General features: G+C 47.0%; 14 protein-coding genes across 14 annotated transcripts; 10 read left to right on the top strand and 4 right to left on the bottom strand.

Annotated features, from left to right (window-relative positions):
• Positions 1-733: 733 nt before the first annotated feature.
• FMAN_16200 (uncharacterized protein) lies at positions 734-1,214 on the top strand (the record flags this gene model as incomplete). The annotated part of the gene is made up of 2 exons (XM_041821780.1): positions 734-1,068; positions 1,121-1,214. The coding sequence occupies 2 exons, from the start codon at positions 734-736 to the stop codon at positions 1,212-1,214; spliced, it is 429 nt and encodes a 142-aa protein (XP_041687526.1).
• Positions 1,215-1,790: 576 nt separating this feature from the next.
• On the top strand, positions 1,791-2,471 carry FMAN_08317 (uncharacterized protein; the record flags this gene model as incomplete). The annotated part of the gene is made up of 1 exon (XM_041821779.1): positions 1,791-2,471. The coding sequence occupies one exon, from the start codon at positions 1,791-1,793 to the stop codon at positions 2,469-2,471; it is 681 nt and encodes a 226-aa protein (XP_041687525.1).
• A 699-nt stretch (positions 2,472-3,170) lies between these two features.
• On the top strand, positions 3,171-5,118 carry FMAN_08316 (uncharacterized protein; the record flags this gene model as incomplete). Its single annotated transcript, XM_041821777.1, has 5 exons — positions 3,171-3,346; positions 3,426-3,545; positions 3,598-3,636; positions 3,691-4,306; positions 4,360-5,118. 5 exons carry the CDS (start codon positions 3,171-3,173, stop codon positions 5,116-5,118), a joined length of 1,710 nt encoding a protein of 569 aa, XP_041687524.1.
• A 634-nt stretch (positions 5,119-5,752) lies between these two features.
• Positions 5,753-7,535, top strand: FMAN_08315 (uncharacterized protein; the record flags this gene model as incomplete). The annotated part of the gene is made up of 4 exons (XM_041821776.1): positions 5,753-5,793; positions 5,850-5,895; positions 5,949-6,673; positions 6,722-7,535. 4 exons carry the CDS (start codon positions 5,753-5,755, stop codon positions 7,533-7,535), a joined length of 1,626 nt encoding a protein of 541 aa, XP_041687523.1.
• Positions 7,536-7,939: 404 nt separating this feature from the next.
• On the top strand, positions 7,940-8,897 carry FMAN_08314 (related to ketoreductases; the record flags this gene model as incomplete). Its single annotated transcript, XM_041821775.1, has 3 exons — positions 7,940-8,223; positions 8,275-8,456; positions 8,518-8,897. The coding sequence occupies 3 exons, from the start codon at positions 7,940-7,942 to the stop codon at positions 8,895-8,897; spliced, it is 846 nt and encodes a 281-aa protein (XP_041687522.1).
• Positions 8,898-9,881: 984 nt separating this feature from the next.
• FMAN_08313 (uncharacterized protein) lies at positions 9,882-11,638 on the top strand (the record flags this gene model as incomplete). The annotated part of the gene is made up of 3 exons (XM_041821774.1): positions 9,882-10,367; positions 10,452-11,373; positions 11,454-11,638. 3 exons carry the CDS (start codon positions 9,882-9,884, stop codon positions 11,636-11,638), a joined length of 1,593 nt encoding a protein of 530 aa, XP_041687521.1.
• A 743-nt stretch (positions 11,639-12,381) lies between these two features.
• Positions 12,382-13,484, top strand: FMAN_08312 (putative trichothecene biosynthesis gene; the record flags this gene model as incomplete). The annotated part of the gene is made up of 2 exons (XM_041821773.1): positions 12,382-12,551; positions 12,611-13,484. The coding sequence occupies 2 exons, from the start codon at positions 12,382-12,384 to the stop codon at positions 13,482-13,484; spliced, it is 1,044 nt and encodes a 347-aa protein (XP_041687520.1).
• Positions 13,485-13,726: 242 nt separating this feature from the next.
• FMAN_08311 (uncharacterized protein) lies at positions 13,727-14,950 on the bottom strand (the record flags this gene model as incomplete). The annotated part of the gene is made up of 1 exon (XM_041821772.1): positions 13,727-14,950. The coding sequence occupies one exon, from the start codon at positions 14,948-14,950 to the stop codon at positions 13,727-13,729; it is 1,224 nt and encodes a 407-aa protein (XP_041687519.1).
• A 564-nt stretch (positions 14,951-15,514) lies between these two features.
• FMAN_08310 (uncharacterized protein) lies at positions 15,515-17,023 on the bottom strand (the record flags this gene model as incomplete). The annotated part of the gene is made up of 1 exon (XM_041821771.1): positions 15,515-17,023. The coding sequence occupies one exon, from the start codon at positions 17,021-17,023 to the stop codon at positions 15,515-15,517; it is 1,509 nt and encodes a 502-aa protein (XP_041687518.1).
• A 1,466-nt stretch (positions 17,024-18,489) lies between these two features.
• Positions 18,490-19,440, top strand: FMAN_08309 (uncharacterized protein; the record flags this gene model as incomplete). The annotated part of the gene is made up of 3 exons (XM_041821770.1): positions 18,490-18,579; positions 18,638-18,887; positions 18,947-19,440. 3 exons carry the CDS (start codon positions 18,490-18,492, stop codon positions 19,438-19,440), a joined length of 834 nt encoding a protein of 277 aa, XP_041687517.1.
• Positions 19,441-20,467: 1,027 nt separating this feature from the next.
• On the bottom strand, positions 20,468-21,367 carry FMAN_08308 (related to Zn-dependent hydrolases, including glyoxylases; the record flags this gene model as incomplete). Its single annotated transcript, XM_041821769.1, has 1 exon — positions 20,468-21,367. The coding sequence occupies one exon, from the start codon at positions 21,365-21,367 to the stop codon at positions 20,468-20,470; it is 900 nt and encodes a 299-aa protein (XP_041687516.1).
• A 632-nt stretch (positions 21,368-21,999) lies between these two features.
• Positions 22,000-22,905, top strand: FMAN_08307 (related to 2`-hydroxyisoflavone reductase; the record flags this gene model as incomplete). The annotated part of the gene is made up of 1 exon (XM_041821768.1): positions 22,000-22,905. One exon carries the CDS (start codon positions 22,000-22,002, stop codon positions 22,903-22,905), a length of 906 nt encoding a protein of 301 aa, XP_041687515.1.
• A 373-nt stretch (positions 22,906-23,278) lies between these two features.
• FMAN_08306 (uncharacterized protein) lies at positions 23,279-23,803 on the top strand (the record flags this gene model as incomplete). Its single annotated transcript, XM_041821766.1, has 1 exon — positions 23,279-23,803. One exon carries the CDS (start codon positions 23,279-23,281, stop codon positions 23,801-23,803), a length of 525 nt encoding a protein of 174 aa, XP_041687514.1.
• A 756-nt stretch (positions 23,804-24,559) lies between these two features.
• On the bottom strand, positions 24,560-26,446 carry FMAN_08305 (putative alpha-glucoside transport protein; the record flags this gene model as incomplete). Its single annotated transcript, XM_041821765.1, has 5 exons — positions 24,560-24,793; positions 24,847-24,937; positions 24,988-26,024; positions 26,071-26,162; positions 26,215-26,446. The coding sequence occupies 5 exons, from the start codon at positions 26,444-26,446 to the stop codon at positions 24,560-24,562; spliced, it is 1,686 nt and encodes a 561-aa protein (XP_041687513.1).
• Between the last annotated feature and the right edge of the window lie 466 nt (positions 26,447-26,912).

Raw genomic sequence — 26,912 nt, 5'->3', positions numbered from 1 at the left:
CTAGCCTGAATTGCGTGACTGTGCTGTCTTGTGCATGTGGCTCACACTTGGACCTCTCAATCAAGGTCAGGAAGAAATTACCCGGCAACCCCCGTATCTTTGGAGTATGTGTAATTTCCCTTGCAGAGTCCTGCAAGGGAGTCTCAAGACCTACGGAGTAAAGGCTGATGAGCAGCTAGGGACGCTAAACTCGGGTAGGGTGGTCGGTTACCCGGGCCTCACAGTTAAGGCCTAGCCTCCAAGAACTGACGGTCTCTCATTCGTTCGCTGTGTTATCCTGGTTTCAGCTGAATCCAACCCCAGCCTAGGTTCTCAGGACTCCCGGCTAGGCGGATTTCAAGATCGTTTGCAGATTCTACAGAGATGTTTAGTCGAAAGCTTCAGCTTCATCCCATCTGAAGATAAAGTGCTGTGCAATGAACGTAATCTCAATTCAAGATTTAATGTGTGCGTTTTAAATTGTTCAAAAATTCTCATGCCTGCAGAGCTGATATTTGAGTTGATATGCGGCTTGGGAAGGTGGGCTGACCAGTAAGCAGGCATTCTGAAACACACCAAGCAGGGATATAGATATCGCAACCAACAGATGGAACCTCGTCGTGCATATATGGAGGGGAAGAGTCGTCGACCAACACTCTCTTCTCCTATTCCGAGCTAGACCTCTCAGTCTTGCTTGCAATTCCAAATTCTACGTGTTGACTGAAGACCTCAGCCTCTTTATTCTTCAATCAATATGGAACCAATTTCTGACAAAAAGATGAGAAAGGGGACTGCTTGGAAACGCCATAACTTATTTGACCGTGGCTTTTTCTATAATGAAGAGATCTCAACCAATGGCCAGCCAGATCATGTGGAAGCCTTCCGAGGGTCAATCCTTGACTTCACTTGCGATGACTTTAGCCAGGACGCTTCTGATCAGGATCAGATATTCGCAAACCAAGCAACGGACCTTACCAACGAAAAGGTCGTAGAGAAGCACTGGACAAGCTTCTTTCAAGAAAACTTCCTTAAGCCGCTTGAAGAAAGCATCTCAGCCGCTAACAGCTCCTCGGAATACAATATAGTTTCGTAAGTAGTTCCGGAGAGATCTAAAGACTTCGGGCTCACCAGATATAATCAGCGACTTCGATTCTCGATGGGTTATATTCAATACAAAGAAGAACGGACTTGGCTGGACAATGTCTGATCGACTGAAGAATGAGAGCGCACCGTAGCCTGGCTATGCGCTTTATTTTCCAATTCACCCCGACTCTCTCATATCAGAAACAGCTCCTCATGTAGCTCTGGAGCCGCGTGAACATTCGGCGTTACTATCATTGTCTACCTTGGGAAAACTCTACAGACATGGCTTGCGACCGTCCCCTTTCGATCCTTTCAAAAAGGACCTTGAGAAGAGAGATCTCAAGTGCTTCCCGTGGCTTATTGTTGAGTTCAAGTCGAGAAGGGGCTCAAAAGGCGCCATCGCGCGATTGAGAGAAGAGGTCTATTGTCAAGCCGTCAACGGCAGCGGTTGTGCTGCTAGGCTCAACGAGATTGCTGCGTGGTATGAGACGAATTCACCTGGCTTGGCACATATTCCCCCGATCCCAGCCGTGACTACAGTTGGACCCGAAGTTAAAGTCTGGATAACATATTTTACTGATAATTCCCTTGCATGCCGTTGCGACATAAAAAAGGAAAAGCAAAGAACTGGCAAAAGTTATGTTAGTATAGAATGTGAAGTATGAAGGTGAACCCTGCTAACGATTCTAAACTTGGATTAGATGATGCAATGTATTTGGGATGGCGACATGAGAAACTCTCGCGACATTGCTAAGTTCAGATCAATACTTCAAAACATATATGCTTGGGCTATTAGAGATTTTAGGCCCTTGATGGTCAAATATATCGACCAGTGGGAGTATATTCATTCCCAAGCCTTCCTACACGCCAAAAGAACCGCAGTAGCGTTTCGACAGGAAGAAATAGAAACAAGGAGTCGGCAGCAAAGCCCCGAAGCTGACGAGTCACCTACCAAGCAGTTGGAACACACCGTCGACAGGATGATGTCAATGAACCTGAATGATAAAGTGACTCCGACCTCCAACAGGCATGGGAGTCCCATTTCGGCATCTTCAACTCCACCGACCGGTTTGCGACGAAGCGCACGAATAAAAGCACTGCGCGATGCGCAAGTATCCCCCAGTTTGACTTCTCAATTGGAGAGGTCGGCCTCACGTCTTAAGAAAACTATAGCGGCTGGGCCTTTGAAGCAACGAGAAAGCGGGACTAAGTTTCTCGCAGGACCAATTGAGATTGAAGTTGATGGGAGTACCAGTGATGAGGAGTATGAACAAGTTGAGGAAGATGATGAGAGCGGCGATGATGACGAGGAATGTGAGTACGATGATGAGGCTCATGGGGAAGAGAGTGACCACGAGAACCTTGTATGGGACTATGTTAGGAAGAAATATGTGCCGGTGTATGAATAGGATGAGAGGTTTTATCTATATACTATGAATGTATTTATTTCAAGTTATATAGTCCTTATTATTTGATGTACTCTAGTTTTGTAAAGGGGTAGATTCCGTGCTCTGTGTCAAGCCTAGCTTTCCATGATCTGGTGGTTGTTTTCTTTGATCATTTGGCTGAAGTTTCCCTGCCAATTCAAAGGAGGCTACTAAGCACGCTAAACTCGGTACGGGTCGCGGGGAATCCGGGCCTTGAGCGATTGAGGTCTAGCCTAATGGAATAAGTGGTCTGTTATTTGCTCATTGGGCATCATCCCTGTTTCAGCTTCTTCATCACATGGCTTAAATATGGGGTCCAAGTAGATTGGTTATAGACACGCAAAACTAAATTGAATACATAGGTTAAGGATATTCTTATTACAGGAAAACAAATACTTAAAGAGAGAGTTTGAACTAGGTTTCTGATGTATAGGAAGAAAACCATAGGAAGAATCTATACCGATTGCAATAATAGATATATGAATCGCTCTGTAGTTTCGTAATGCAATCTAACCAGTAGGCAGGCATCACGAGACACATTGAATCAAACAGGGATGTGAACCGACAAATGTAACCCTGCCATGTAAACATGTACCAGAGAAAGTCGACAACCAACAGGTTCAACCTAACCCCTAACTAAATCCCTCACTGTTTACCCTCTTCTTCAATCGTACGTTGAAGATGTCTTGGGATCGCGACGACTTAAACAAGAAGGGCTTCTTCTTCGATGCATCTATCCGCACCACGATCCCGTGGGCTCCGTTTCCGCCCCATGCCGAAACCCTTCGACAGTCAATGCTCGACTTCGCATATCAAGACTTCGACGCAACTTCTAACGAAGATGCTGCCAAGAAGTCGTGAGTTAGCTGTGGTATTTTCAACTGAAACTAATGGCTGAGAACTTAAATTAGTAGAGAGGATTTAGCCGTCATCCAGCGTCTGGCTGAGATACTCTAAAGGAGGGTACTCCGAAAGTGATTGGGAAAATTTCTTTCGACAGAAATTCTTTGATCCACTTGTTCAAACCGCCTCAGGATCGCCGAAAGACTCACGCAGGTCAGTGTAGAATTTGCATCCAAAGGCACGTTACTAATATGTACGCTATTAGAGTTTCACGATGCAATTATTACTATGACACTGTCGTATTGTAGGTATGACAAGGACAGATTTGGGTGACAAATGCTGATGAGAACATAACCAGCGACACTGACGCTCTATGGGAAACCTTTAATGGAAAAGGTGACAACGTCGACGATTCAACAGCCCAACGATTTGAGACTGTGAAATGTCCCAAACCCGACTACGCATTCTATCTTCCAATGTATCATCTAATTGATAACTCACATTTACCTGAAATTGTCGACCACGGAGCTCGAGAGTGGCATAAAACACCAACGCCATCCCTTGTGGAGTCATTCTCTTGGTCCAACCTGAAGATGCTTTATAAGAACGGTCTTCGCCCGACTCCGTTTCGTGTTTTTCATAAGGAGCCTCGAGAAAAGGATCTTAAATGTTATCCGTGGCTTCTTGTCGAGTATAAGAAAGAAAAGTATACGACTTATGAACGTTTGCGGTTAGAGGAGACCGTGTGTTGTCAAGCAGCCAACGGCAGCGCAAGTGCCGTCAAGCTAAACCAAATCGCGGCGAGGTATACTATCGAGCTACCTGATGAGGCACATATCCCTCCGATTCCAGTTGTAACCACTGTCGGACCGAAAGTCAACGTTTGGATAACATATCTTGCTAAAGGCTGCATGGTACTTTGTGAGGATAAATATTTTGTGTCTTCAAAATGGGAGAAACGTAGTCAAGCTTATGTAAGTATGAAGTCCGGGAACTTTTCATGCCATTTACTGATTAGTTCTGTCAGATGATGAAATGCACCTGGAAGGGTGATATGACTATTCGTCAAGATATCGTCGAGTTTCGACTTATCCTAGAGAATACATATACTTGGGCGACGCGAGTATACAAACCTCTGATAACGACATATATTGATCAGTGGAGATTTATGCACTCTGGAAGTGGCCTTGACTCTGTAACCACTACTTTGGCACTGACACGTCGCCAACAAGCTATGAACCTTTCAGGTAGTGCGCTTCCGCTGATCCAAAGTGTCTTGGATCATCACTCTAGCTTCGAACTTGACGATAGTCTGCACCAGCGTCTCACTCCGATGCTGATGGGCGTCCTTGTTCAGGCGATATGTGCTGCAGAGCGTCAAACGCTTACTCAAGAGTTGGATCGCATCGTTGCCGAGAAGGTTGGAGCTTTGAGCTTGAATGCTGGAACATCTTCGTGTCCATGCAGATCCAACCTAAGGACAGACACAACAGACGAACAGACCCAAGAATCAGGTCAAGCCACGACAATCATTGTCGAAGACCCTAAGGATGATGACTATGTGGACTCTGAGCCTCGTAGGTCTGGGAGCAGCGAATCCACCTCTTCAACTCCGACGGCAGGGTCACGACGAAGTACGCCATTGTACCCCCAGGCTTATTCTCTTCATCCACTTATGTTATCTGGTCAGACAACTAGAGCTCCTGACTCAGGGCCGAGAGCAGGGAAAACGCCGCCATTTCCCTCGTTGCCCAAGGCACCAGAAAGCCAAAGTGGTTATCCATAGCCAGTGGTTGAAAGTGAACCAGGAAGCGACTCTGAGTGGAGTACCGCCTCTGGATATGGAAATAAGAATAAAACAGATGACAAGGTGGCACCCATGCCTTCGCCGTCGGCTGCATCTTCAACCATAGACCGACGATAGATCTGCGCGAAGTCTACCGCTAAGCCTGTCACCAGCAGGTCCAACACTAGCTCTGAGACCCTTAAGCCCATCATCGACGCCACTACGAACAAACATATTTTCATTTCGGAGTGTCCCGCCAACAGGCTCGCCTGCAACGTGCAAATGCGAAAGATGTGGAGGGTCGAGACATCTGTTTGGGGGCTGTCCATATGGGTAATGTTCTTTTTGGGTAAATTAGGCAAAGTTGAGCGAAACTTAAAGAAATATCTCAATTGCATTGGGGTAAAGCCTTCGTGAAGGTCTGAAGGCTCTAAGTAATTGCTAGGGAGAAGAAGATAGGCTAGATTCTACAAACATGAACATCTCCGAATCTACATACCTTGGCTCTATGGCTGTCCGTATCATCAGCCTTGGCCACACACTTTTTCACGAACCCCGCACCGCACATTCCGCTACTCATGATTCTTACCCTGGCATAATTTCCGCCTTTGTGTCTAATAGTCCATTACCGAATATGCCACCAGCCAATACTTTTACGTCGTGCGAGGCATGTAGGTATGTCTTTACCAGACCTTATCGCAGCTCTTGAGCCATAACTAACGAGCCGGTAGGCGTCTTAAGCGTAGATGTTCAAGAGATACCCCATCATGCCGTCTGGTAAGCACTCACTTCTCTCGGCTTGGATATTTAAGTCTCAGATCTCTGTTTAGTGTACTCGGCTAGGCAAGACATGCAACTATGCAACAGAACATGCCATTTCTAGCCATAGAGCCTCCACCAACGGCTTGGTGCGTCAGGGTTACGCAGATCCTGGCACGGAATTAGACCTGCACCAAACGAACAACTTCCCGTGCTCGTACTTTTTGGACTCTGATTTCTTCCAGCCAATATCACGAGACATATTGACAATGCATGACGGCCCTTTTTTTGTCGAGCAACAAAGACGCTTTGCAATCGCTGGTTCATTCGGCTCTTTGATAGAACACTACGAGACTACCATTCACCACTGGCTGCCCATTCTCAGCATCAAGCGCCTGAAGCAAAACACAAAAGCTCTTGGGGATTCAACTCGAGGAGTAGTTGATGTTCTGGTCTTCCTTGCCCTCGAGGCTCTCATTAGTCAGAATGATGAGCATACCACATTGCCGCAAAGTAACCCTTCATATTTAAAGGCAAAACATGGCAGCTTTATCGCTGAGAGTGGGGGAACCATTAACATTCGACTGATACAGACTATTTTTTTCATAGCCTTGTATGAGCTTGGCCATCGCATCTACCCTGCCGCGTACTCGACGATAGGACAAGCTGTGCGACTGGCTACCATGGTTGGACTACACAGTCAAAAAGAAGCGAAACAACTTTTCGTGGAGCCGGAAACATGGACATTATGCGAAGAGCAGAGACGGACTTGGTGGGCCATCGTAATGCTTGACAGGTATGTACAGATTTATATCATAGGAAATTCATCATTAATTGTTACTAGAGTTGTTGTTGCAGGCTCGCCGCAGCTACTGATGGCTGCTCCAGATCCAAAACCGAGTGATCTTCTTCCTTGCAACGACGATGATTGGACGAGTGGGCGAATAGGTTTTAATGAAGCTCTATTCACGCGCAACTTCCATTCGCCCTCATCCGTGGGGCATTTCGCAAGAGTATGCCAAGCGGTTCACATGTTTGGAAAGGTTCTTCATCACATAAAAGCCAGAGAAAAAGACACGGACCCAGTCGAACTTACTGCCGAAGCCTTGCAGCTGCACATAGTCTTGACAGCGTTAGATCAAGGCATCATGAGCAATGACTGCGATATCACGACAGTGCATGGAAGCTTACATTCAGCGTTATCACTGTGCAGTTTGGCTCGACTGCTTCTCTACAATGAGTATGCGTGTAACGAGCCCAGCTTCAGTACGGCACGCGAGAGGCTTGCAGCAGAGGTTGAAATGCAGCAGATATCTTTGATGAGTATACAAAATATTGTTTCCAAGACGATACCTCATATGGCGAGGCAAATAGTTTCGGCCAGCCAACAGCATTCCAAGGGGCCCAGACATTCGCCCATCTTGGCTGGCTGCCTGTATCATGCAGCGACAGAGTGCGCGTGGTTTGTCAAGGAGAACAATGATGCAGAGATGGTTGCGGGGTTAGACGCTATCACGCAGGCACTTCAGGCTCTAAAGTCCGAGTGGTCTGTTTGCAGTGAGCTCCTACATTTTGACCCAAATATTTGCAAGATGGCTGATCAATCCTACGCAGATAAATATCTTTCGTACTTGGAGGGCAGCAAAATGCAAAATTGACATCATTTCAAGGATAATAGGGCCGATAGAAGTTGAGACAGTCAACCATTATTTTTCTGTCTGGCCGCAATGACTTCGCATTTCCGCTCTGCCCGCTCTGCTTACCCCGAGGTTTACAGCGAGCTCAAGCCCCGCTTCCGCTCTGCCCGCTCCAACACTGACATTCCCGCATGCCTCAGTATGGACTGCTCCACTCTTTGGCCGTTGTCACCAAAATACGCCAAAGCAACATAATGCCGAATTCTCTCCTAAGAGATCCGTAAATTGTTATAAAAAGCGCAGAATCTTCTCTTGTATTTTCTTTCTTTCTATCTTCAGCGTATCTCACACCACTTCCTCCACCAATATTCCCTCTCGCATTTTATATCTGCTCTCAATTATTACTTTTTGTTCTGTCTGTCAACATGTCCCAGCTTGTTTGGCTTGTCACTGGCTGCTCCTCCGGCTTTGGATCGGAGTTCGTGCGTCAGATCCTATCCCGAGGCGACAAAATCATTGCAACTGCCCAAAACAGTGCAAGGATTGAATCACTTGCAAGTCAAGGGGCAGCTGTCCTCGAGCTAGATGTCACGGACTCACAAGACAAGATTGACCAAGTCATTGCCAAAGCCATTGCTATCTATGGGCGTATCAATGTATTGGTTAATAATGCTGGTTTTGTAGCTGCTGGCTCTTGGGAAGATCTCAGGTATTCTTCCTGATAAGTATTTGGTATCGTCGACCTTGCTAACATATCCAGCTACGATGAATTCGTTTCCTCCTTCGAGACCAACGTCTTTGGTCCAATCAAGATCACGCGTGCAGTGCTTCCGCATATGAGAGCCAGGAAATCAGGGACTATGATTTTTATTAGTTCTTTGTCTGGCTGGGTCGGGCACCAGTTTACTGGAGCTTATGCGGGTTCAAAGTTTGCTCTTGAAGGTCGGTTGCTTCGAATATGACCCCGACAATATTTCCATCTCGGTTCTGACATAAAATTTAGGCGTTGTTGAAAGTCTGCATAACGAAACCCAGTCCCTTGGTCTTCGCACCCTCTTGATGGAACCCGGACGCTTTCGAACCCCTCTGCTGTCAACAGGCCATCTCCAGCCAAAGCAGAGTCAAATTGCCGATTATGAATCAGCTTCCGAAACTCATCATAAACATCTTCATGGTGGAGACTTGAAGCAGCCTGGAAATCCAGAAAGGTTTGTCGAGATTGTACTTGACCTGGTCAGACAAGAGGGCTGTGCAGAAGGGAAAAGCATCCCGTTTCGTCTCCCTGTTGGGAAAGATGCGGTAGAAGAGATTGGGGCCAAAGTAAGGGATATTTTGGAGACAATGCAGGAGTGGGACTCTATTATAACAGAAACTAACTACTAATTAGTTATTAAATATTAGCTTAAGCTGATGTCATATTGCCAAAAGATATAGGCCTAGATATTGCTGCAGCGCGCTGAGATAGAGACAGTAGAAGGTATGGCATTATGTGCAAAGCGCAATCTACCTAAAGCTAGGGTAGGACTTCAACTTTAAGAGGACGCGACTAATAATTAGAAACTCCCTGGCGAAGACCATATAAACTGCTCGGCTAAAACGGCATAGAGCTTACTTAGGGCTGCAAGAAAATGCAACCATCCTTTCTGCCTGCTTTAAATTTCGGGATTTAGCTAAGCCTTTTTAGTACTGTAGCTGAAACTCCTTTCTCTAACACTAACCTTCTTTCGTATTCCCATCCATACTCATTGGCTGATTATTCCTGGCTGATAATTATACCCTGAAAATCCCGCAAATACTGATAATCGATTGCCGTTTTACCGCGCCAGCTATTTTCTTATTATCAATAAGTGTCAACAGACCACTGCATTACAACGACGCTAAGGGATGGGGTTTCAACGAATAAAGGAGGAATAAGATGCTATCCAGTATATAGGTAGACACGTTCTCTTCGCCGATCTGACATTGTTGCATGTGCAAATTGACCGGGGGTGGAGGCCTTACTCCGTTTGACATTGGTATCTATAGGCCATGCCTTTGGCTAGTGCTTACTTATGTACGGTGGCCAAAATTGAATGGCAATTACTTAATAGTTGGAGAAAGCCCAAGACATTAAAATAACATACTCTGCTACTGAATTTCCTATTTTCACGTGTTACCTTCTTTTGCCTACCTATTCATATGCAGCTTTTGTTCTCCCGCCTTCCAACAAAGACGAAGCCAGCATAAATCAAAGCCGAAACCGATGTTCTCACGATGTCCGGCACGCCAAGCCTCCTTCGCTATGTGCAAAACTCTAGCTCGGACTTGCATATGGCGATGGCAGACGAGGAGATGATATTCAAAGACACCCTCAACAACGCCAATGTCATGTTCAGTCTGTTCCCCACGAGCGGATTCAACGGGTCCCCCCTCACTATCTATGGCGACGGTTGCGCAATATCTGTAGGTGGAGATATTAATTGTACCCAAGTATGTTCCGATCCGTCGCTGCTCTTCAAGACGTGGCAGTCGCAATATTCGTGCTTGGCACTCGCCGCTCTCTCCATCGGCACGACAGCCTCATTCAACATTAGCTCGTCCTATATCAAGGCGACGAGCAGGACTGCTTCCATGGTTGGCGTTCCTGATATAACTGGATTTGATGGTGCTCGAGTTCTGAACTTGACATGGAATTGTATCAGGGCCTCTTGCACCGTCGACGACACCTTTGGAGACTGCCATGCCGAAAATGTCGTGGGCTATCAGGCCCCAAGCACGGAAATGGGAATTCTCACGAGTCTGACTACTGATATCGCGGAACTATGTGCGACCGTGCCTAAGAACCAACTTAACACAGACATTGGCGGACCAGGGGTAAGTGACAAATACACCCAACTGGCAGAGAGATACGAATAATTTATCGCATTTGGCTAATCTTCAAGCTTTTTTGAATTTTAGGTTCGTTTGTCTTATATGCTACAGGCTGTAGCTGCAATCTATATGTTTGTTATCTCTCGCCTCTTCACTACATCCGAAACCATTAAATGGTCCCGTGATAAACTCTCAATCGCGAACGGAACTCTCAGCCCTCGCGTCACACACTTCTTATCCAAGGTCGAGGAGTCTCGCATAGCAGACGCTACAACTAATCTACTCGTCGAGTTTCAGGAGGCACAGGTATTCTTCGTCCTGGCCATCCAAATCGCTCTCTTGATAGCAACCCTCAGAGGTGCCGAGTTCATAGACGCCAGCAGCATTTCAAGCTATCTTGTTGACCAGCAGTGGATCCGGCAGTCAGCGCAGTTTGTCCTCCTGCCGATCGTCCTCAATCAGCTCAGCTTGAGGCGCATGTGCCGCAGCTCCGTCTATTCACTACTCTTGTGTGCCGTGGTTCTCATTATGGGAGCAGCCGTCATCTACAAGACGGCGTTGAGTTACCAGCAAGACAAACTCTGGGGCATGTTCTCGAGCAAGTTCTCCGTGCAAGAATGCGGCTACAACACCTCGTTACGGGCTTATTGCTCGGGTAGCTCAGGTTTTTATCTGCTGCCCGGCCCGAGCGTGATGCCGTGGATATTTGTGTTGTATGGCGTTTTGGTGCTCGAAAAAGTGGCTATAGCTGTCAGTGGGTTAAAACAGTACAAGGTATGGCATGAGAGTCCAGCCGTTTCAAAGATCATGGACACGACAAGGCTCGGCGCCGCGGTGGTCTTGCCGGTCTTCTACTTCGCTTCTGAGATTGCGCTACTCGTCTTTATCGGCAAAGCCTGCTACTTGATCTCACATATGGTCACACCCGGTGAAGATTGGAACATTGGTCAATTGGTGGCTGCATTGATATGGGCACCTGTGGTCGCCAAGTACTTATATCAAATCCTCTGTATGTTTTTTTCTCCCGCGAAACCCGCACATATTTAAGGTTCTCAAGGCATGCTGGGACTTTGCTAACGTCCTTATCAGGTGGTATCAGCAAATCACTGGAGAATAGAATCCCTGAGAAATACGCAGTGGTGAAGAGGCGTTCAGATCAAAAGACTGATGAAGTGGACAAGTCGGGCCCTCATGATTCCCAGATCCAGACCAAGTCTACAGAAACGAGCTATACCAGGCTTGATGCTAATGAACCTGGCGAACCTAGCTGCTAGGCTCACGCGGCTTCCTACAGAATTTCGATCTGGCGCTTTCATCCTAGAGGTAGACACTCTCGTCGTCGCCCATGGGAGTAGGGACATTCGAGTTGTTAATTTTGACCTTGCTGGATTGCCTACGCGAAGGCTTGGAACGGACAGCAGTTGAGATATTGTTTTGCTTTTATCGTCAATATAGTTATGAAAGTTCCCCAAGACTTACAGCGTCTCTTTTCAAAGCTCAGAAACACCCATGGCTACCAGTGGGTATACTGACAATAATTACTTGAACTAATTAAATATCACCTTCTTTGAGTTTTGCCAGTTACGTTCTTGCTTCCATGTGATAGAACCGAGTGGGATATCAAGTGGGATATCACGTGCAACAACAGCTCCCATTCAATCGGCATTGGACGTGCAAACTGTATCCCACTCTGTGTATCCCACTCAGTGGGTCACCATTTACGGCCTTTCCTCTCAAGTTGGGTCCAAGCTCGCGCTTTGCTCAGTTGCATTATTATCCCACCGGATATCTTTGTCATAATAAGGTTCAATCCAATGGCGGCATAGCCGCAAGCATGACGAAACATACGTAAAAGCAATTCGGAACGATTTCACAATAATTAGAAGATCAGATAAACCCTGCAGACCTGCATGTATAAGTACAATGTTGCATTCCGCCTCAAAAACAGCTGGCCACCATCCTCAATCACATTTCATTGTGCACCTTGAATCGACGAAACACAAGTCCAACAATCACCATGCAATCCAAGATCACTCTTCTCGGCTTGGCCGTTCACGCTAGCCTCGCGTTCTCAATCCCTCGTCCTTACACTTGTCCATCGATTTCTGGCAACAAGACGATCGATGCGTACCAGTTGTACCCAGAGAATGTTGACTTCGATACGCGCCGTTGTCTTGTGTACTCCAGGTTAGTACTGATCGAAGATCAAAAAAAGTAACGAAACAAAGGCCTGACATTTAGTATAGCGTCTTGTACAATGCAACGGCTGTCGCTTGGGATCCCTACCGTGGAAAGATAGTGCATACATTCGAGGCTCCTGGGCTCAGCGGTGACCCTCTGCTCCATTCAAGCGGTGTGCGTGTCGACACTCTGGACCGACTCTCTGTTGTCATCGACGCGGGCGCTGCCTTTGATACCGGTGGCCAGAATATCCAGGGCGACAACTTGCTTGTTAAGTTCGACCTTGTAGACAATTCTTTGCTGTGGCGAGCGAACCTGACCAAGGCGACCAATGGTGTATACGGCGGTTTCCAAGACAGCGAAAGCGATGACGAAGGCAACACTTTCGTTCTCGGAACCTTTCCGAGCAGTCTGATCAAAGTCAGCGCAGATGGCAAGTCGGTTGTCCCATGGTATCTCGTCGAGCCAGCCAACCATACCATTCACGGCTTCTCGGGAATTTCCCGCAAAGGCGATACCCTCTTCGTGACCGATAACACGGATGGTCAGCTTTACACATTCGATATCAAGGCAGCGAAGGGCAAGCCGGTTCGTATTCCGACATCCAAGAATGGCAAAGCCTTGGGTCAGAATCTCGACGGCTTGCATTTGCCCTCACTCTACGCCGGTACTGTTCTTCTGGTCAGTGACAATGCCAACGGCACTGTTGTTCTGCGATCCAGCAATGGAAAGTGGAAGTCTGCGGAGAATCTCGGAACTATCTCCAATCCTTACCTCAGCCAGGGCGGGTTCACTGTTGCATCTGTGCAGATCTCTGATAGTATTTATGCTGTCACAGAGTTCTTTGGCGATGCTATTAATGGAACCTTGCCTGGCAACAGAACATCTTTCCCCTTAAGAGATATTACACAAGAGGTAGAGACTCTACTCAGAGCTTAGTTGCTGTAGTTAGTCCATAACTAGGCGTCCCTTTCCTAAATACTATCTTATAGAATTTTAGTAATAAAATAAGGTTATTTATAAATGTTATTTATATTTTATTAAAGTCGCACTTAAAGCTTTAGTATAGTTATTGCTATTTATTTAGAAAGAGTCTATACCCTTTACTATTATTTGTATTCTAAATACATACATAAAGACTTACCTTTTTATTATCTCCATATCTTCTCTCTAGCTTCAGCTCAATCAGCCAAAAACTCACCCCCCATCCAAGGATACTTATTAAAGCGTTTTCGCCAATGTTCGACTTTCACGCGCTTATGACCAGACGCAGCTGCATCATCAGTGTCGTCGCTATCGTCAAAAGCACGCTTCTTGGCCGTCCTTGTCACTCCGCCACCTTCACCGTTTGGCCTTTTGCCAGAAATATGAAGCGCTGAGACCTGAAGAGTGAGATCTTCGCTGGTGGGTTCCGGCAAATCTATGTCCATACCGTTCGGACTGGGTGATCTATCACCCTCAGACACTTCGCTTCCCGACCCATCATCCTTGGATTCTTCATCTTCAGATCCATCGTCGTCAGATCCATCGTCGTCAGATCCTTCTTCCTCAACCTCGCCCGCTTCAGGCCATTCATCTTCAGACAAATTCTCTAAGTAAATGAAATCGTCGGGGTTATGCTCTATCTCTTTCCAGTATTTCCAGTCTCTCACCTGCTCACGCTCTTCCCACTCGCTCAACTGTCTCGATTCTTCACGCATGCTCTCAAAATGTTCCGCTTTATATTCATCGAGGCGAATCTGTGCCTCTCTGTCTGCCTCTTGGTGTGTCATGTTTTCATCTCCCGAGTATTTGCAGAGGAGAATATAGTGAAGTGAATATCGCTCTGTGTAGTCGAAGGGCTTGAGAAGGGAGAAACTGTTCTCGATCGTAGTCGGGGAGAATGTAGGCAATTCCAAATCCTCAGGGCGAGATTGTTGCTGATCATCGGCCAGTATTTTCATTTCGCTGTCAATTGTATATTTGAGCTGAGTTCGGAGTTTATCGTCGGGCGATTCAGGTGCAGGGTTGTCCAGATGATAGCGAAGTCTCCACCCGCGGTGGTTTGCGAAGATTGGAGACCTGAGCGCCTCTTGAAGCCAATCCTTCTGTGCTGTATATTTCAACAGATTGCTTCCCCTTAAGAACTCTCCGTACTTTTCGTCTAGGCGCTCTCTGATCTCGACCAGTCTTCTCTCACCTTGGTGTCCTTTCGGGTTGGAACTGCAGTGTTCGTAATATCGGAGTGCCTGACTCAAGAAATCCTCTGGGCCCAGAATCGTGAGGATTTCTTCAATCTTGTTGTGGTCAAGGTCTACCGGGAGGTGGTCCTTAACACTGTTGTGATAACTGTCTTGGCCATTGAACAATTCCTTAAGTAACATTCCCAGCGAGTATATCAGTTTGTCGCGGTAGATAGGATCCATCTTTAGTGCTTCTCAATTAAGTGATGATTCTGCATATAGTAAGTCTTGCGGATAATAGTTGGTAGGTATTTGTGCTTGTATAGAAGTTTCTTAGTAAAGTATACCAAGAAGGCTTCTAATCATTTATATTCTGAGCTGAGTTACACGTTTTGTATCGCTTTATCGCGGCGCGATGTCATGCCTTTAAGCTAAACACAATCCTTTCTTTGTTAGGTTTCCCAGAATAGCATTTTTAAATAATTGTTGCAATTCTCACCTTTAGCATCTTTATCCTTTCAATTTGAGAGAATGTCCCAACGAGGTGGAATCTATTTTAGGATATTCCTTTATTCTATTGGCTTTGTCTGTGTTGTTTTGTTGCCTTGTATGTGATCCGTTCACTCAGACTGAATACATTCGATGCTTTTTAACACAAGTGAACATTGTCACCATTCTTTGTCAGTGTTGTTTCTGTAATGGTTCACATTAATAGAAATAGTACTCAAGTCAGTCTCTGCATTGGGTTGTTACTATGCCAAAGATATGGCAATTACCATTCCATTCATTGCATAAAAGTGAAGCTATTTAATTAGGCGTGAACTCGATGAGAGACGACCTGAAGCCCAAGATGATACCCTCACAGCCTGGTGGAGTGAAGCTTTCCCACTTCGTAATATAGACACTTGTCAATCTGTAGCCAGGTGGTGCAGCACAACCATAGTATGATCCATGCTTTCCACTACCACATTCCAATGCCTTATCTTTGTTGTTCCAAAATCTGACCTTTCCAAGTTTCTGTCCGTAGTAAACGCTGACCCAGTAGAAGTATTCGTCCTCAGCGAGGTCGAGTTGTTTTGGCGCACCCCCAGTAGTCGACCCATAAGCATGACCCCAGGAGTTTCCGTACCTTATCTGCAACCCATCAATGTCATCCCATCCCCTCACGTACGCGGAAGTGATGGGAGGACCACGGTCAGTGACAGGAGCTTCACTGTACTCGCTCCATGCGGCATTAGTCGTGTGACGACCAAACGGGCCGAAGTAGATCTCTCGGTCCAATTTTCTCAAGACAGACTCGGGCATCTTGTCTCCTGCCAAGTATGGCCAGTATTCGGCGTAGTTGAGCACATTCATGACCATACCGGAATCGTAGTCCGCGTAGGCCCTGAGAGTGGCTGCAGCTGTACTTCCCCTGTTGTCGGCGTCATTAAGCTCCGCATGGTAAGGTTGGACCTGTCCCCGCCCTTTATAATAGACCTTGTAGGCGTAGCTTGCATAATCAAGATCATCGTATCCTTCACCATTCCCTGCGTATCCTGATGCAGGAACAACGAGGTCAGAATATGCGTCTTCCCATGTAGCGACTATAGTAGTTGGCATTTCCAGGTCGATGGCCGTGGCGATAGCACCTTTGAGTAGATGGTTCTGTTCCGAGGCCATCGTTGCTGCATATCCAACAACACCCTGGGGCGAAGTTTTCTTCTTAAACTCGGCACGCATTGTGTTGATGTTCTTTTCCGAGTAGCCCCAGGCTATGCCATGCCTGATGCCATCGGATAGCAGCATGAGGTGGATATTGGCTGCGAGAGCAAATAAGGGAAGAGAAGGCACTGCAAAACTTTCGACCCGAAACTCAGGAATAGCAGCTCTGACTACGCTCAAAAAGGCGATGTGAGTCATTTTGAGCGTGTCCCTTGCTCTCATCTGCTCATCGCCCGATGAATCCTTGTAGTCTTCCCAGACTCGTGTATAGTTCTCCATATTATCTTGGAGACCTCGGATCTTCTTCCTCAGAATGCTCAACTGAGTTTCTGTGATCTTGGTTTTAACGAGTGCCTCGACGCGCTCTCGCAGCTTCTCCCAGATCTTCTCAGTTGCATTTGGATGGAAGAGTAAACTTCCGAACAGTGTAGTAAGGGCGCTAAGGCTGCTCCCAATGACTGGGATAAGTTCACAGCCCAGAGCCAGGACGGAGCAGACATATTGTCCGACCTCTTCGGGGTCGGTGACCCCCAGCTTTTGGCCACTATCGGCGGCCTTAATAAGCTTGGTGGTTAGATCATTGAGAAACTTTTCGCTGATTTTAATACCCATTTTGGAATATTGGCTGGCAAATAAAGAGGTAAATGGCAAGGTTGGTAATGAAATAATAAAGAGTCTTAAGGGAGTGGCTAAATGGCTTGAGAGACTCCTTCCTAATAGTGAAAAGAATACCATCAGACCTATATACTTATCGAGCCATTGTACCATGCTATGAATATGTATTGTATGTTTCTATGGCGTAACTATTGCCAGTATCTATTCACAGCGCTAGAATGGGGCAAGTTGCGTAATGGCTAGAGCTAGCTATCCAGCTTAAAGTAAAAGATTATCCATATTAACCTGCTTCGAAATGTAATGCAGCTGGACTTTCACCATGTCGGTTCCTATTGGGCTGGAAATTGGAGAATGTAACGTCCGAGCACACGGCACAATACATCTTAGCATTCAACAGAGCAGATCCTTTTTCAGCTGCAAAGCTAAATGCATATCCCTACCTCATGAAGATTGGAAATCGATAGTATGACAAAAACTGATATCACCTTTTCTACACATCGAGATCTGTTCAAGCAATATGCCGCAGCTTTCATTAGATCTAAACACAGTATTACATCAGTTGCGCAGTTTACTCCTATCTTATCTCTGAGGCCCAAGCTAAGTTTCATTTCATCTACCTGCTTGCTGAACCCCTCTTTAATCGGGCGAACTATTACTATATTCCGTTCTGTAAGAGGAGTAGTTCAATTCCGGGGTGCCCTGCACTATTCAGTTTAGGGCTCCAAACAAATTCCGCTAAGAAAGAAACATTTTTGTCAGGGCGGAAATGGCCCGAAAAGTTTAACATTGGATATTGTTTGAGGAGAGGATGACAGTGCAGATCGTGATCCAAACCGATGCTCCCTTTAAAGAAGTACAGAGTATAAAAAACAATATCCAGAGCTCTTATAGCTCGTGATGAGGTTGCATATACTAATTTTCACAGCCTGTTGCTTTTTCATATCTGTGAAGTCAGTAACAAGTTCATTAAATGGGGGGATATCTACATCTAATTACAACAGCAGAGTATACGGAGGCCACAGAGGCATTGGGTCGCTAACATTAAGATGGAATGATTGTGATTTGTGCTGCTAAACAGGAACGAGTAGTGTGACAACCCCATGAACATTACCGATAGGTGAGATGGGCAGCTCTCTATGTACTGGGGAGGCCAGACGGCTATTGGCTCCAGATTACAAGCTTAGCTGCTGGCCGGCATTTTTACCCGAATTAAGCGACCGTCAGCCTATGAAAGTCGACGAACCCTGGATCAGTTTTATTATCTGGCCTATTGCAAGCATGATAGATGAACCCGGGCTTCAGCCCATGCGCGCCACTATCCAAGCTGGACATCAGCTGGGCCGATTTAGCCGAGAAAAGATGAAAGGCTCCAGACATAAATGGGATCTCGCAACACCTTTTGATAAGAAGCCAGCGTTGGTCATTTTTTGGAATCCCTCTCTGATTTTTCTGATAGATTCACCATGGGTCCATTTACAAGCGTGATAGTATTTGTGGCCTGGTGCCATTGGGCTTGCATTGCCGCCGCTCAAGCTGAGTTTCCTAGTTGCGCCGTAAGTAGTAGTGATTTGGTCATTGCAGTCTGGCTTTTCTAACTACCCCATCACGTAGAGCAATTGCTACACTGGTTTAGTTAGCAGCAGCTCATCACCTACAACAAACTGTAACAGTTTCGATTACAAGTGTATCTGTCAAGATGAGGATTACCTCGAAGAGCAGATATGTTGTTTACACAAGGAATGTTCCGACGGAGATCGCGAGGCTGCTGAGGGCTATGCAAGATCTGTCTGCCAAGCTGTTGGTGTGACTTTAGGTCACAACCTGACTTGTTCCACTCTATCGGCATCAGCTTCAAGCACAGGTGAATATGCCACTTCCATAGTACTACAGATCAGTTTTTGACTAAGCGATTTACTACAGCTACAGAGGTTTCAGGAGGCAGCACCAAGACCGATACTGCAAACTCCTCTGCATCGCTAGACTTATCCTCTGGCAATAGCGGAAGCGGGGATGAAAGCTCGAAGACTCACATAGCTCACCAAACATCGCAACATAGAATTAAAACTGGATTAGGCGCGGGCCTGGGAGCAGGGATACCTATCCTGAGTGCCATTATAGGTGCCATTACCTGGTTTCTGAAGCGGAAGAAACGCCAGTCTGTTACACAGACACCACAAACCAACACAACAGCTCAGCCTCCATTTGATCCCGCGACCCCTGCTCAAGAAGTTCAATATGGTCACCAGGCACCCGGTGGTTCATTTTACTCTATGCCTCAAACAGATCCTCAGACTACAGCATATTCGCAACAGCCAATATTTGAAGCTTATGGATCGCCTGGTAACAATAGACAAGAGCTAGACAGTGGTACAAAACTTCCTGCTACTCATGAGCTGCCAGTAGGAAGGACATGATTTGCCTGATTTACAGAAAGCACATGAGTCTTGGTCGATATTTAAAAAGGGAAAACTAACGGAAATGGAGGACTCCTGTCTTGTTGATGGTAGAGGCTGTTCTTTAAGGGATGCCGGTGTCCAACAATTAGCTAATTTACAGCAGCGGAATACTATTCTTGATTTCTCATTATTTGTAAGCCTTTATCATAAGGTTGTGGCTTAGAATAAGCATAAATAAAGCAAACTGCCTCTTAAGGTTTAAGCCATAATGTGGTAGCTTGTATATAGATGGCATAAATATCCTGTTTTGCATTAAAGCACGCAAATAACATCCCAGCTTGTCATTCTGGCGGGAGAAGATGATCATTGTTAGAGAGTCGAGCAATGATCGGAGGCTTTGCTACAACAATGAGTGCGGTTAATACAGCATTCTCAGGCAGTCTCTCAACTGATTAAGCTGGTGAGTTCGGCGTTGAGAGAAAACGAAATCGAGTTAACATCTCAAGATAATAAGGGCTTGTCTAACCCCGGCATATACTCTACATCAAATTCATTGAGTGAGTTCTGCTTATATTCACAGTTGTTTTCCTGTCTTAGTCAGTTATCCAGAAGCATATATTGACGTGAATAACTACTATGTCAGCTCAAACCTTCATGCTATGCTCTTGCTATGTCGTGTCAAATAAGCCTCAGCGCAAATTGCTACCAGACCACTACGTTACCTAGCTTTCACGTGGGTTGGACTGTATAAGACCCTAGACACCAGCGGTGATTATTCACTAACGAGATCAAAAGTTGAAGACGTCACGACTGATAACGCGTGGTCACTACAACTCACAGAAATTGTGGTGTATAGAGAAGAATGCTATTATTCCCTTTGGACTTATCACATATAATCGTAAGGGCTGGGAGCTAATATGATTAGAGACCAATACTTGGCTTAGCTAGAACTGCATAAAATTTCGTTTCAATCATACTTAGCTTTCACCTCGTAGGCACCACTCACTGTCATACGCTCTTGTATCAATTACCAAGACATCTTAAGTCAGAGCATGCGATTGTTCCATCCGGCTTTTGAGCTTCCCGCGAGCAGGTACAAGTTCCACCGATCATATCGGGATTGCATTCTCTCAAAGAGATTCCGCTCACTTGTGGCAGCTGCAAGCTCCTTTTCGAATCCGTTGATGTAATCTGCCGTGCTTGTGAGCATGGCTGTTGCTATATGCTCGTCCGGCGTCGATGATGGAGTGAATGTGTGACCAGGGACGATAATCCTAGGCCTCAGGGCGCTTATCTGCTCAAGAGCTGCAAGCCATTGGGCTCGTTTCTCTGGGCTTGACGCCTCGCCTAACCACTGGTGGCAGTCGCCGTTGTAGATAATGTCGCCTGCCACAACAAGATCCAGTTCGGGAACGTAGATGAACGAATTAGCGTGTGTGTCGCCATGAGAGACATCGTATAGCTTGAACAGGTGACCGTCGAGATTGAATTCATTGGATGTTGGAAGAGCCAGAAAAACGGACTTCGCATCCGGTAAACCAGAACCATCCTTAGAGGGAAGAAACGTATTGGCCCAGACCGCGTCCCTGATTTCTGGTGATTGCTGTAGATCGATTCCTTCAGCGACGGCCTTGGTAGCATAAGCTTGCAACCCGGGAAAATGCTCTTCCAAGACCGGGAGACCGAGGAAATGATCCCCATGGGCATGAGTACAGACAAAGTACTTGAGAGTGCTATTAGGAGGCAGCTGAGATTTGATCCATTCTGCCAGTTCGCGTGTAGGATTGACGGTGGCAGGGCAATCCACTACGAGGGCAGCCGTGGGAGTGTAGAGCAGAGTGATTGAGAGAGGTGACCAAAGGCCCGAGTCCTCGGATGAGACGTCTGGAGAAGGCACCTTGGTCGGGATTGGCGGGCAGGTGTAAACGGACAATTTGAGAGACATGGTAACAGTTTTGGGCGTTATTTTGAAAGTAGGTGGTGGAAGACTGATGCTTATTCTAGTAATGCAGATTGGCGGATCATGAGGTGACACCGGGCAGGTTTATAACTTTCATGACAGCGAAAGACAAAGAGTATTCACATAATGCATACGAGTACACAAAGGCGAGAGCTGAGTACCTTTTTACGGGTGGAAGGACTTACTAACGATGGTCTATATACAGCCTATGGATGTGAAAGGAAAAGCGGCGTGATTAGTAAGAGAGCCGATCCGTGTAACATTTTACGGTATGGGAGCTCATTATTGATGAGTAATGGCCGACGGGAACAGAAAATGACTCTTTTGTTTGTCAGATTATGCATATGCATTGACGGAGGCGTTTATTTAATGTGCAGATTTGGATCGCGGCATGTCACGTCAGTTTGCGGTTGAGCGCTGCTTAGTAGTAATGTAGCAGGTGTGGAGAATGAGAGGCGAGGCCCAACGTTACCAGTTATGCACTATGCTTCCTATACACTCCGTCTATAAGTAGACCAGTCCCTGTGCTCTAACGTCAAGGTCGCAAGACCTATACACACACACTATAATCTGTCCCTTACTGTTTGGGTCCACCCTATTTATTTCACACTGCTATCATGTCGTTAGTTACAAGGGTTGCGGTTATCGGAGCTAGCGGAAATTTTGGCAAGTCAACTGTCAAGGCACTCCTCCAAGAAGGCTTTCAAGTGACAGGTCTGACTCGAGCATCATCGAGCAGCACTCTTCCTCGGGGCATCAGCACTGTCAAGACCGACTACTCTGAAGAATCTCTCGTCGAGGTACTAAGAGGCCACGATGCTGTGGTCAGCACGGCCTCTGGTTTAGCCCCCGGCCAGATATTGCCCTTCCAGAAGCTCATGGTCAACGCAGCTATCAAGGCCGGCATCAAGGTCTTCGTCCCCTCCGAGTTCGGCGTTGACACAGCGAATCCAGAAGCACCCAAAGTCATCTCTTTCGTCCAAGACAAGATCGATACGCTCGATTACATCGAGACTAAGAACGGCGAGCTTTCATGGATTGCTATTATTTCAGGGGCCATGTTCGACTGGGGCCTCAACATTCCTGGCTTCAGTGGCTTCAACATTGCCGCACGCACCGCGACTCTTTTTGATGGGGGCGATATCGCTTATGAGGCTACCAACCTAGATCAGGTTGGGAGGGCAATCGCCAAAAGCTTGAAGAATCTCGAGATTACACGCGATCAGCATGTCTACGTCAATAGCTTCACCGTGACCCAGAACGACGTCCTCCATGCGCTAGAAAAGGCCACGGGAGACAAATTCCAAGTTTCTCGTGGAACTGTAAAAGGTCTCTGGGAATCAGGTGCTGAACAGGTCAGAAATGGAGATGCGATGGGCGCTCTGGCTCAGATCTCTGGTGCGATCTACGGCAGGGGCGGTGTCGCGAATTATTCTGTTGACAAAGGACTCTGGAATGATAAGACAGGTTTGCCAGGAGAAAACCTCGAGGAGTTCGTAGAGGCTTATATCAGAAACACTTGACTGGCCACAAGGGCGTCTCTATGTCTACGGACAACTTTGGATCAAGGCAGTAAGGAGCCTGATGGTCGAATGATGTTTTTATATGTAAGACATTAAATATACAATGAATTGAGAGTGCGAGGTGTATAAAGCCAATGCAGCTATATTGTGCGTTTGGTCAAAGTTGTATGTTGACTCATTCGCGACGATTCATGGACCGCGGATGTGGATGATTTGTAATCAGTCCTCATTGGACCGCCTTTGCCGACATCCCTTTGCCGACGTTGGAAGTTCTGCAAATGCATATGAGAAAGATTCGAGTTCTTTAATTTAACAGCCGTCAGACTAACTCACAAATCATTTCCATATACTATTTCTCTAAAGCTCGTTCACAATGGCGTCAGCAATTATCTGGCCTATCAAGTTCCTGCCTGGAACCACCGACAACTATACCTCAAACGAAGTAATTGTGCGCGATATCACTGCCGCCCAAGTCTGGGCCAACCTCGCCGACATCACTCAGTGGGAGTCGTACTACAACAACTGCAGCCATGTCACGCCGCCAGTCACCGGCAACATCCTCAAGAATGGTGACACTTTTAGCTTCTCGACTTTCGGGTTCGGTCCCTTTCCGGCAGAAGTCATGGAGTCTGTGCCGCCGAGTGCGGGCTCTCCGGGACGTTTGGCATGGAGGGCGTGGGTAGATGGGGACGAGAGCTCTAAGCTAGATGTGTATCATGCTTGGATTGTGGAGGACTTGGATTATGGCGTGGTTAGAATCTTGACGCAGGAGTCTCAGATTGGGCAGCCTGGAGCTAAGCTTGCGGCTACCAAGCCGAATCCCATATTGAATGGTCATCAAGAGTGGCTTGACAGCTTGGTCAATTTCACAAAGCAGAAACAGAACGCGTCAAGCTAATACAACCTATGGCTGAGAGCGTACAACCTCGACCTAGAACTTGGTGCCAGAATTTGCCATTAGATTATGTTCTTCTTGATCTATCCCTAACTTCTTGTGTATGGCGTTGGATAGCGTTGCAAGTAATGGCACTATCACCATCGGTTTCTAAACACCACACGGCATTGACTCGTTCTACTATGAACCATCGTTCTGGCACACGTTGTTCATTCAGGCCATTCGCGATATAGCGCAACGTCATCCATTGGCGCCAAATACAGCATCGATGTTTGGAAGATGAGCCAGGCTAGCATCAAATGTTTATCATGCATTTTCATGCCGAGGCCGGCGACCCAGCATCGCATTCCGGCTACGAGATCTTTCGTCGACCGTCATTTCAACATCTCAATATTGGCTTTACATGGTTCCAGATCCCCGTCTTACCTGTTTGATCTATGGATTGTGTGACTGAGGGAGTTGGATAATTGTGACAATTGCCAAAGTCAAGCAGAAGTGGGGGTTTTCGGATTTGCCGAGAAGGCAGCAGAGATCGACAGAGAAGGTCACCTATCGAGACATAGCTCCGTTCAAGGTTGTATGCAGGGATCTACACAAGCAGAAGGAGGTTAGGTGAGGATGGCACGCGATCAGGGTAATTATTCAATGTCTCATTATTTCTCCGTTATTAATATACATAAGCTATCTTGACTCGTTGATTTGCAAGCAAAGGCTTTCCAAGGAAGTTTGATATGGACGTTCAAGCCCTTCGATCAACATCTACTTGTGTGCGGGGGCTTGCTCAACGGTCTCGACAGTGGCCTGATCGGCCTTGCTCAACTGATCGAGAACATGATCGTCGACAGACTCGTGAAAGACATCGACCTTTGTTGTAGCGAACTTTCGAGCGCTGACACCCTTCTCGAACAGAACGCCCAACTCGGCAAAGGTTCGGCCATTGGGCTCGGGCAGGCGGAAGTAGGTGTAGATGACGCAGAGGAAGCAGATGCCACCCTATTGAGCATGTTAGCTTGGAGGTCAGGTGAGTAAATAGCTTCAAGACTTACCCAAAAGAAACCGGTGTAGTTGCTCCAGTTCCAAGCGGTGGGGTTGAGCATGTAAGGAGCCAGAACAGCGTTGACAATACCGACAATACCACTGTGATTGGTTAGCTGCGAGTGCTTTTGATATCTGTAGATCAGACTTACTAGAAGATACGACCAAGAGCGACGGTCTTGATCTGGAGACGTCGAGAGGGAAGCTCAGAGACAAGAGAGTAAGCCACGGAGCCAACAGTGAGCTGATAAACAACAGCCCAGCCGATCATCAGACTTCCAGTAGCGAGAGCACCCTTCTGGCGATCAGCCTCGGGAACGAGACCAAGGAAGCCAAGAATGCAGAGGACGGTGCAGAGGCCGCACAATCCGTAAAGGTAAAGAGTTCGGCGACCGATTCCAATAGACATCAGACCCCAGGCGCCAAAGACACCAATCATGTTGATAGCATATTGTCCAAGAGCAAAAGAGTAGGCGTGCTCGGCAGACATACCGGCTTGCTCGAGGAAGTAGGTTGAGTAGTTGGAAAAGGAGTTACCGCTGAGGTTCTGCATAGCCCAAACCATACAAACGATTTCTGTTCGTCGACGGTTGACACCCTTGAGACAATCGATATAAGAGCTTCCCTCAGTCAACTTCTCCTCGAGAGCAGTTGTATGAACCATCATAGCCACAGTCTCATCTGCATCGAAATCGGTCTCACGGTTGAGGCTCGTAAGTCGAAGAAGACTCTTCTTGGCATCAGCAACACGGCCCTTGCGAACAAGCCACCAAGGAGACTCGGGAGCAAGCCACAAGCCGACCATCAAAGGGAGAGGCCAGATCCACTGCAGACCGTAGGGGATTCTGTAAGCCCACTGATCAGTTCGACCGATCATAGATCGCAAGATTCCAATGCCGATTTCTTGTCCGAGACCCCAGCAGAAGTTGACGTATGTGGTGAGATAACCTCGGAGGGCGATGGGGCAGACTTCGGAGGCGTAGGTGACGCAGATGGTCTGGAAGATACCCCACGGGAGACCGCAGAGGATTTCGGCGGCGAGGAGCATCTGGACGTTCTGGGCGGTGAAGAAGAGGGTGATGCAGCCGGAGAGCCAGATGAGGCAGCCGATGATGGTGTATCGATATCCGAAGCGCTCAGAGAGCCAACCGTTGAGGAAGAGACCGATGATGGAACCGACGTTGGCACCCTGTGATGGTTAGCTTCGTCAATCGAGTGGCCTTTATGGCTCATACATTACTCAAACCAGCTTGCCATGCTGCAGACACCTGATATGTTCCATCAGGCTGGAGTTGACCGTACTTCTTGTTCCACTGAGGGAAAGCATCTGAGCAATAGTGGTTAGACCAAGTCGCGTAGTATTGTGCGAGGCAACTCACAGAAGTTGTTGACAAGGACAATATCGAATCCTTCCATGACAATGCAAGTCGAGATGAGGATACTCCACGCGACAGCCTTGGGATACAGCTTGATGCCCTGCATGAGGGTCATCTTCTGCTCCTTGTTGGCCGCCGAGCGCGCATGGTCGATAACATCAGGATGAGTCTTGCTAGGGTCCGAGGTATCGATGTGAGCCTCTGGGGCAGCAGCCGAGACCTTTTCGTCCGACATGATTCAACGAAGCCGAAAGCGAAAAATCCTCTCGATGAATAAGAAAAGAGAAAAGATGTGAGAGAGAGATGCGGGGAAGTGTGATCTGGGGAAAGATGGAGAATGGGCAACCGCCCCAATATTTCTATTAAATGCTGGGGGGAAAAGATGGAGAGGTGATCGGCCAGGTTTCCGGAGGGAGACGGGCTAAGAAATTTGCCTAGCCTTGGGAGTGCGGGACAGTTGCCTGAATGGTGTTAGCTTGCGCTGGAAGATGGGGGGAGGATGGCAATCGTCGGCTTGGGTGCTCAGGTCTGGGCACCAAGAGACGGCAGAGTCTTTATGTTTACTCACTTCAAGCAATAGAATATTCTCTGTGACCATGTCTTCAAGGCTATTCCCAGTTTTCAGTCAGTCCATGGCCCGATTCACCGCCAAATGGCACCACAGAATCTTGGAGAAGAGTCTCCCACTTCTGGTACGTAAT

The sequence above is a fragment of the Fusarium mangiferae genome, assembly GCF_900044065.1.
Source record: "Fusarium mangiferae strain MRC7560 genome assembly, contig: FMAN_scaffold012, whole genome shotgun sequence".
NCBI classification, from domain to species: Eukaryota; Fungi; Ascomycota; class Sordariomycetes; order Hypocreales; family Nectriaceae; genus Fusarium; species Fusarium mangiferae.
Note: the sequence above shows the minus strand (reverse complement) of the source record. Positions and strands in the feature narration are given on the sequence as shown.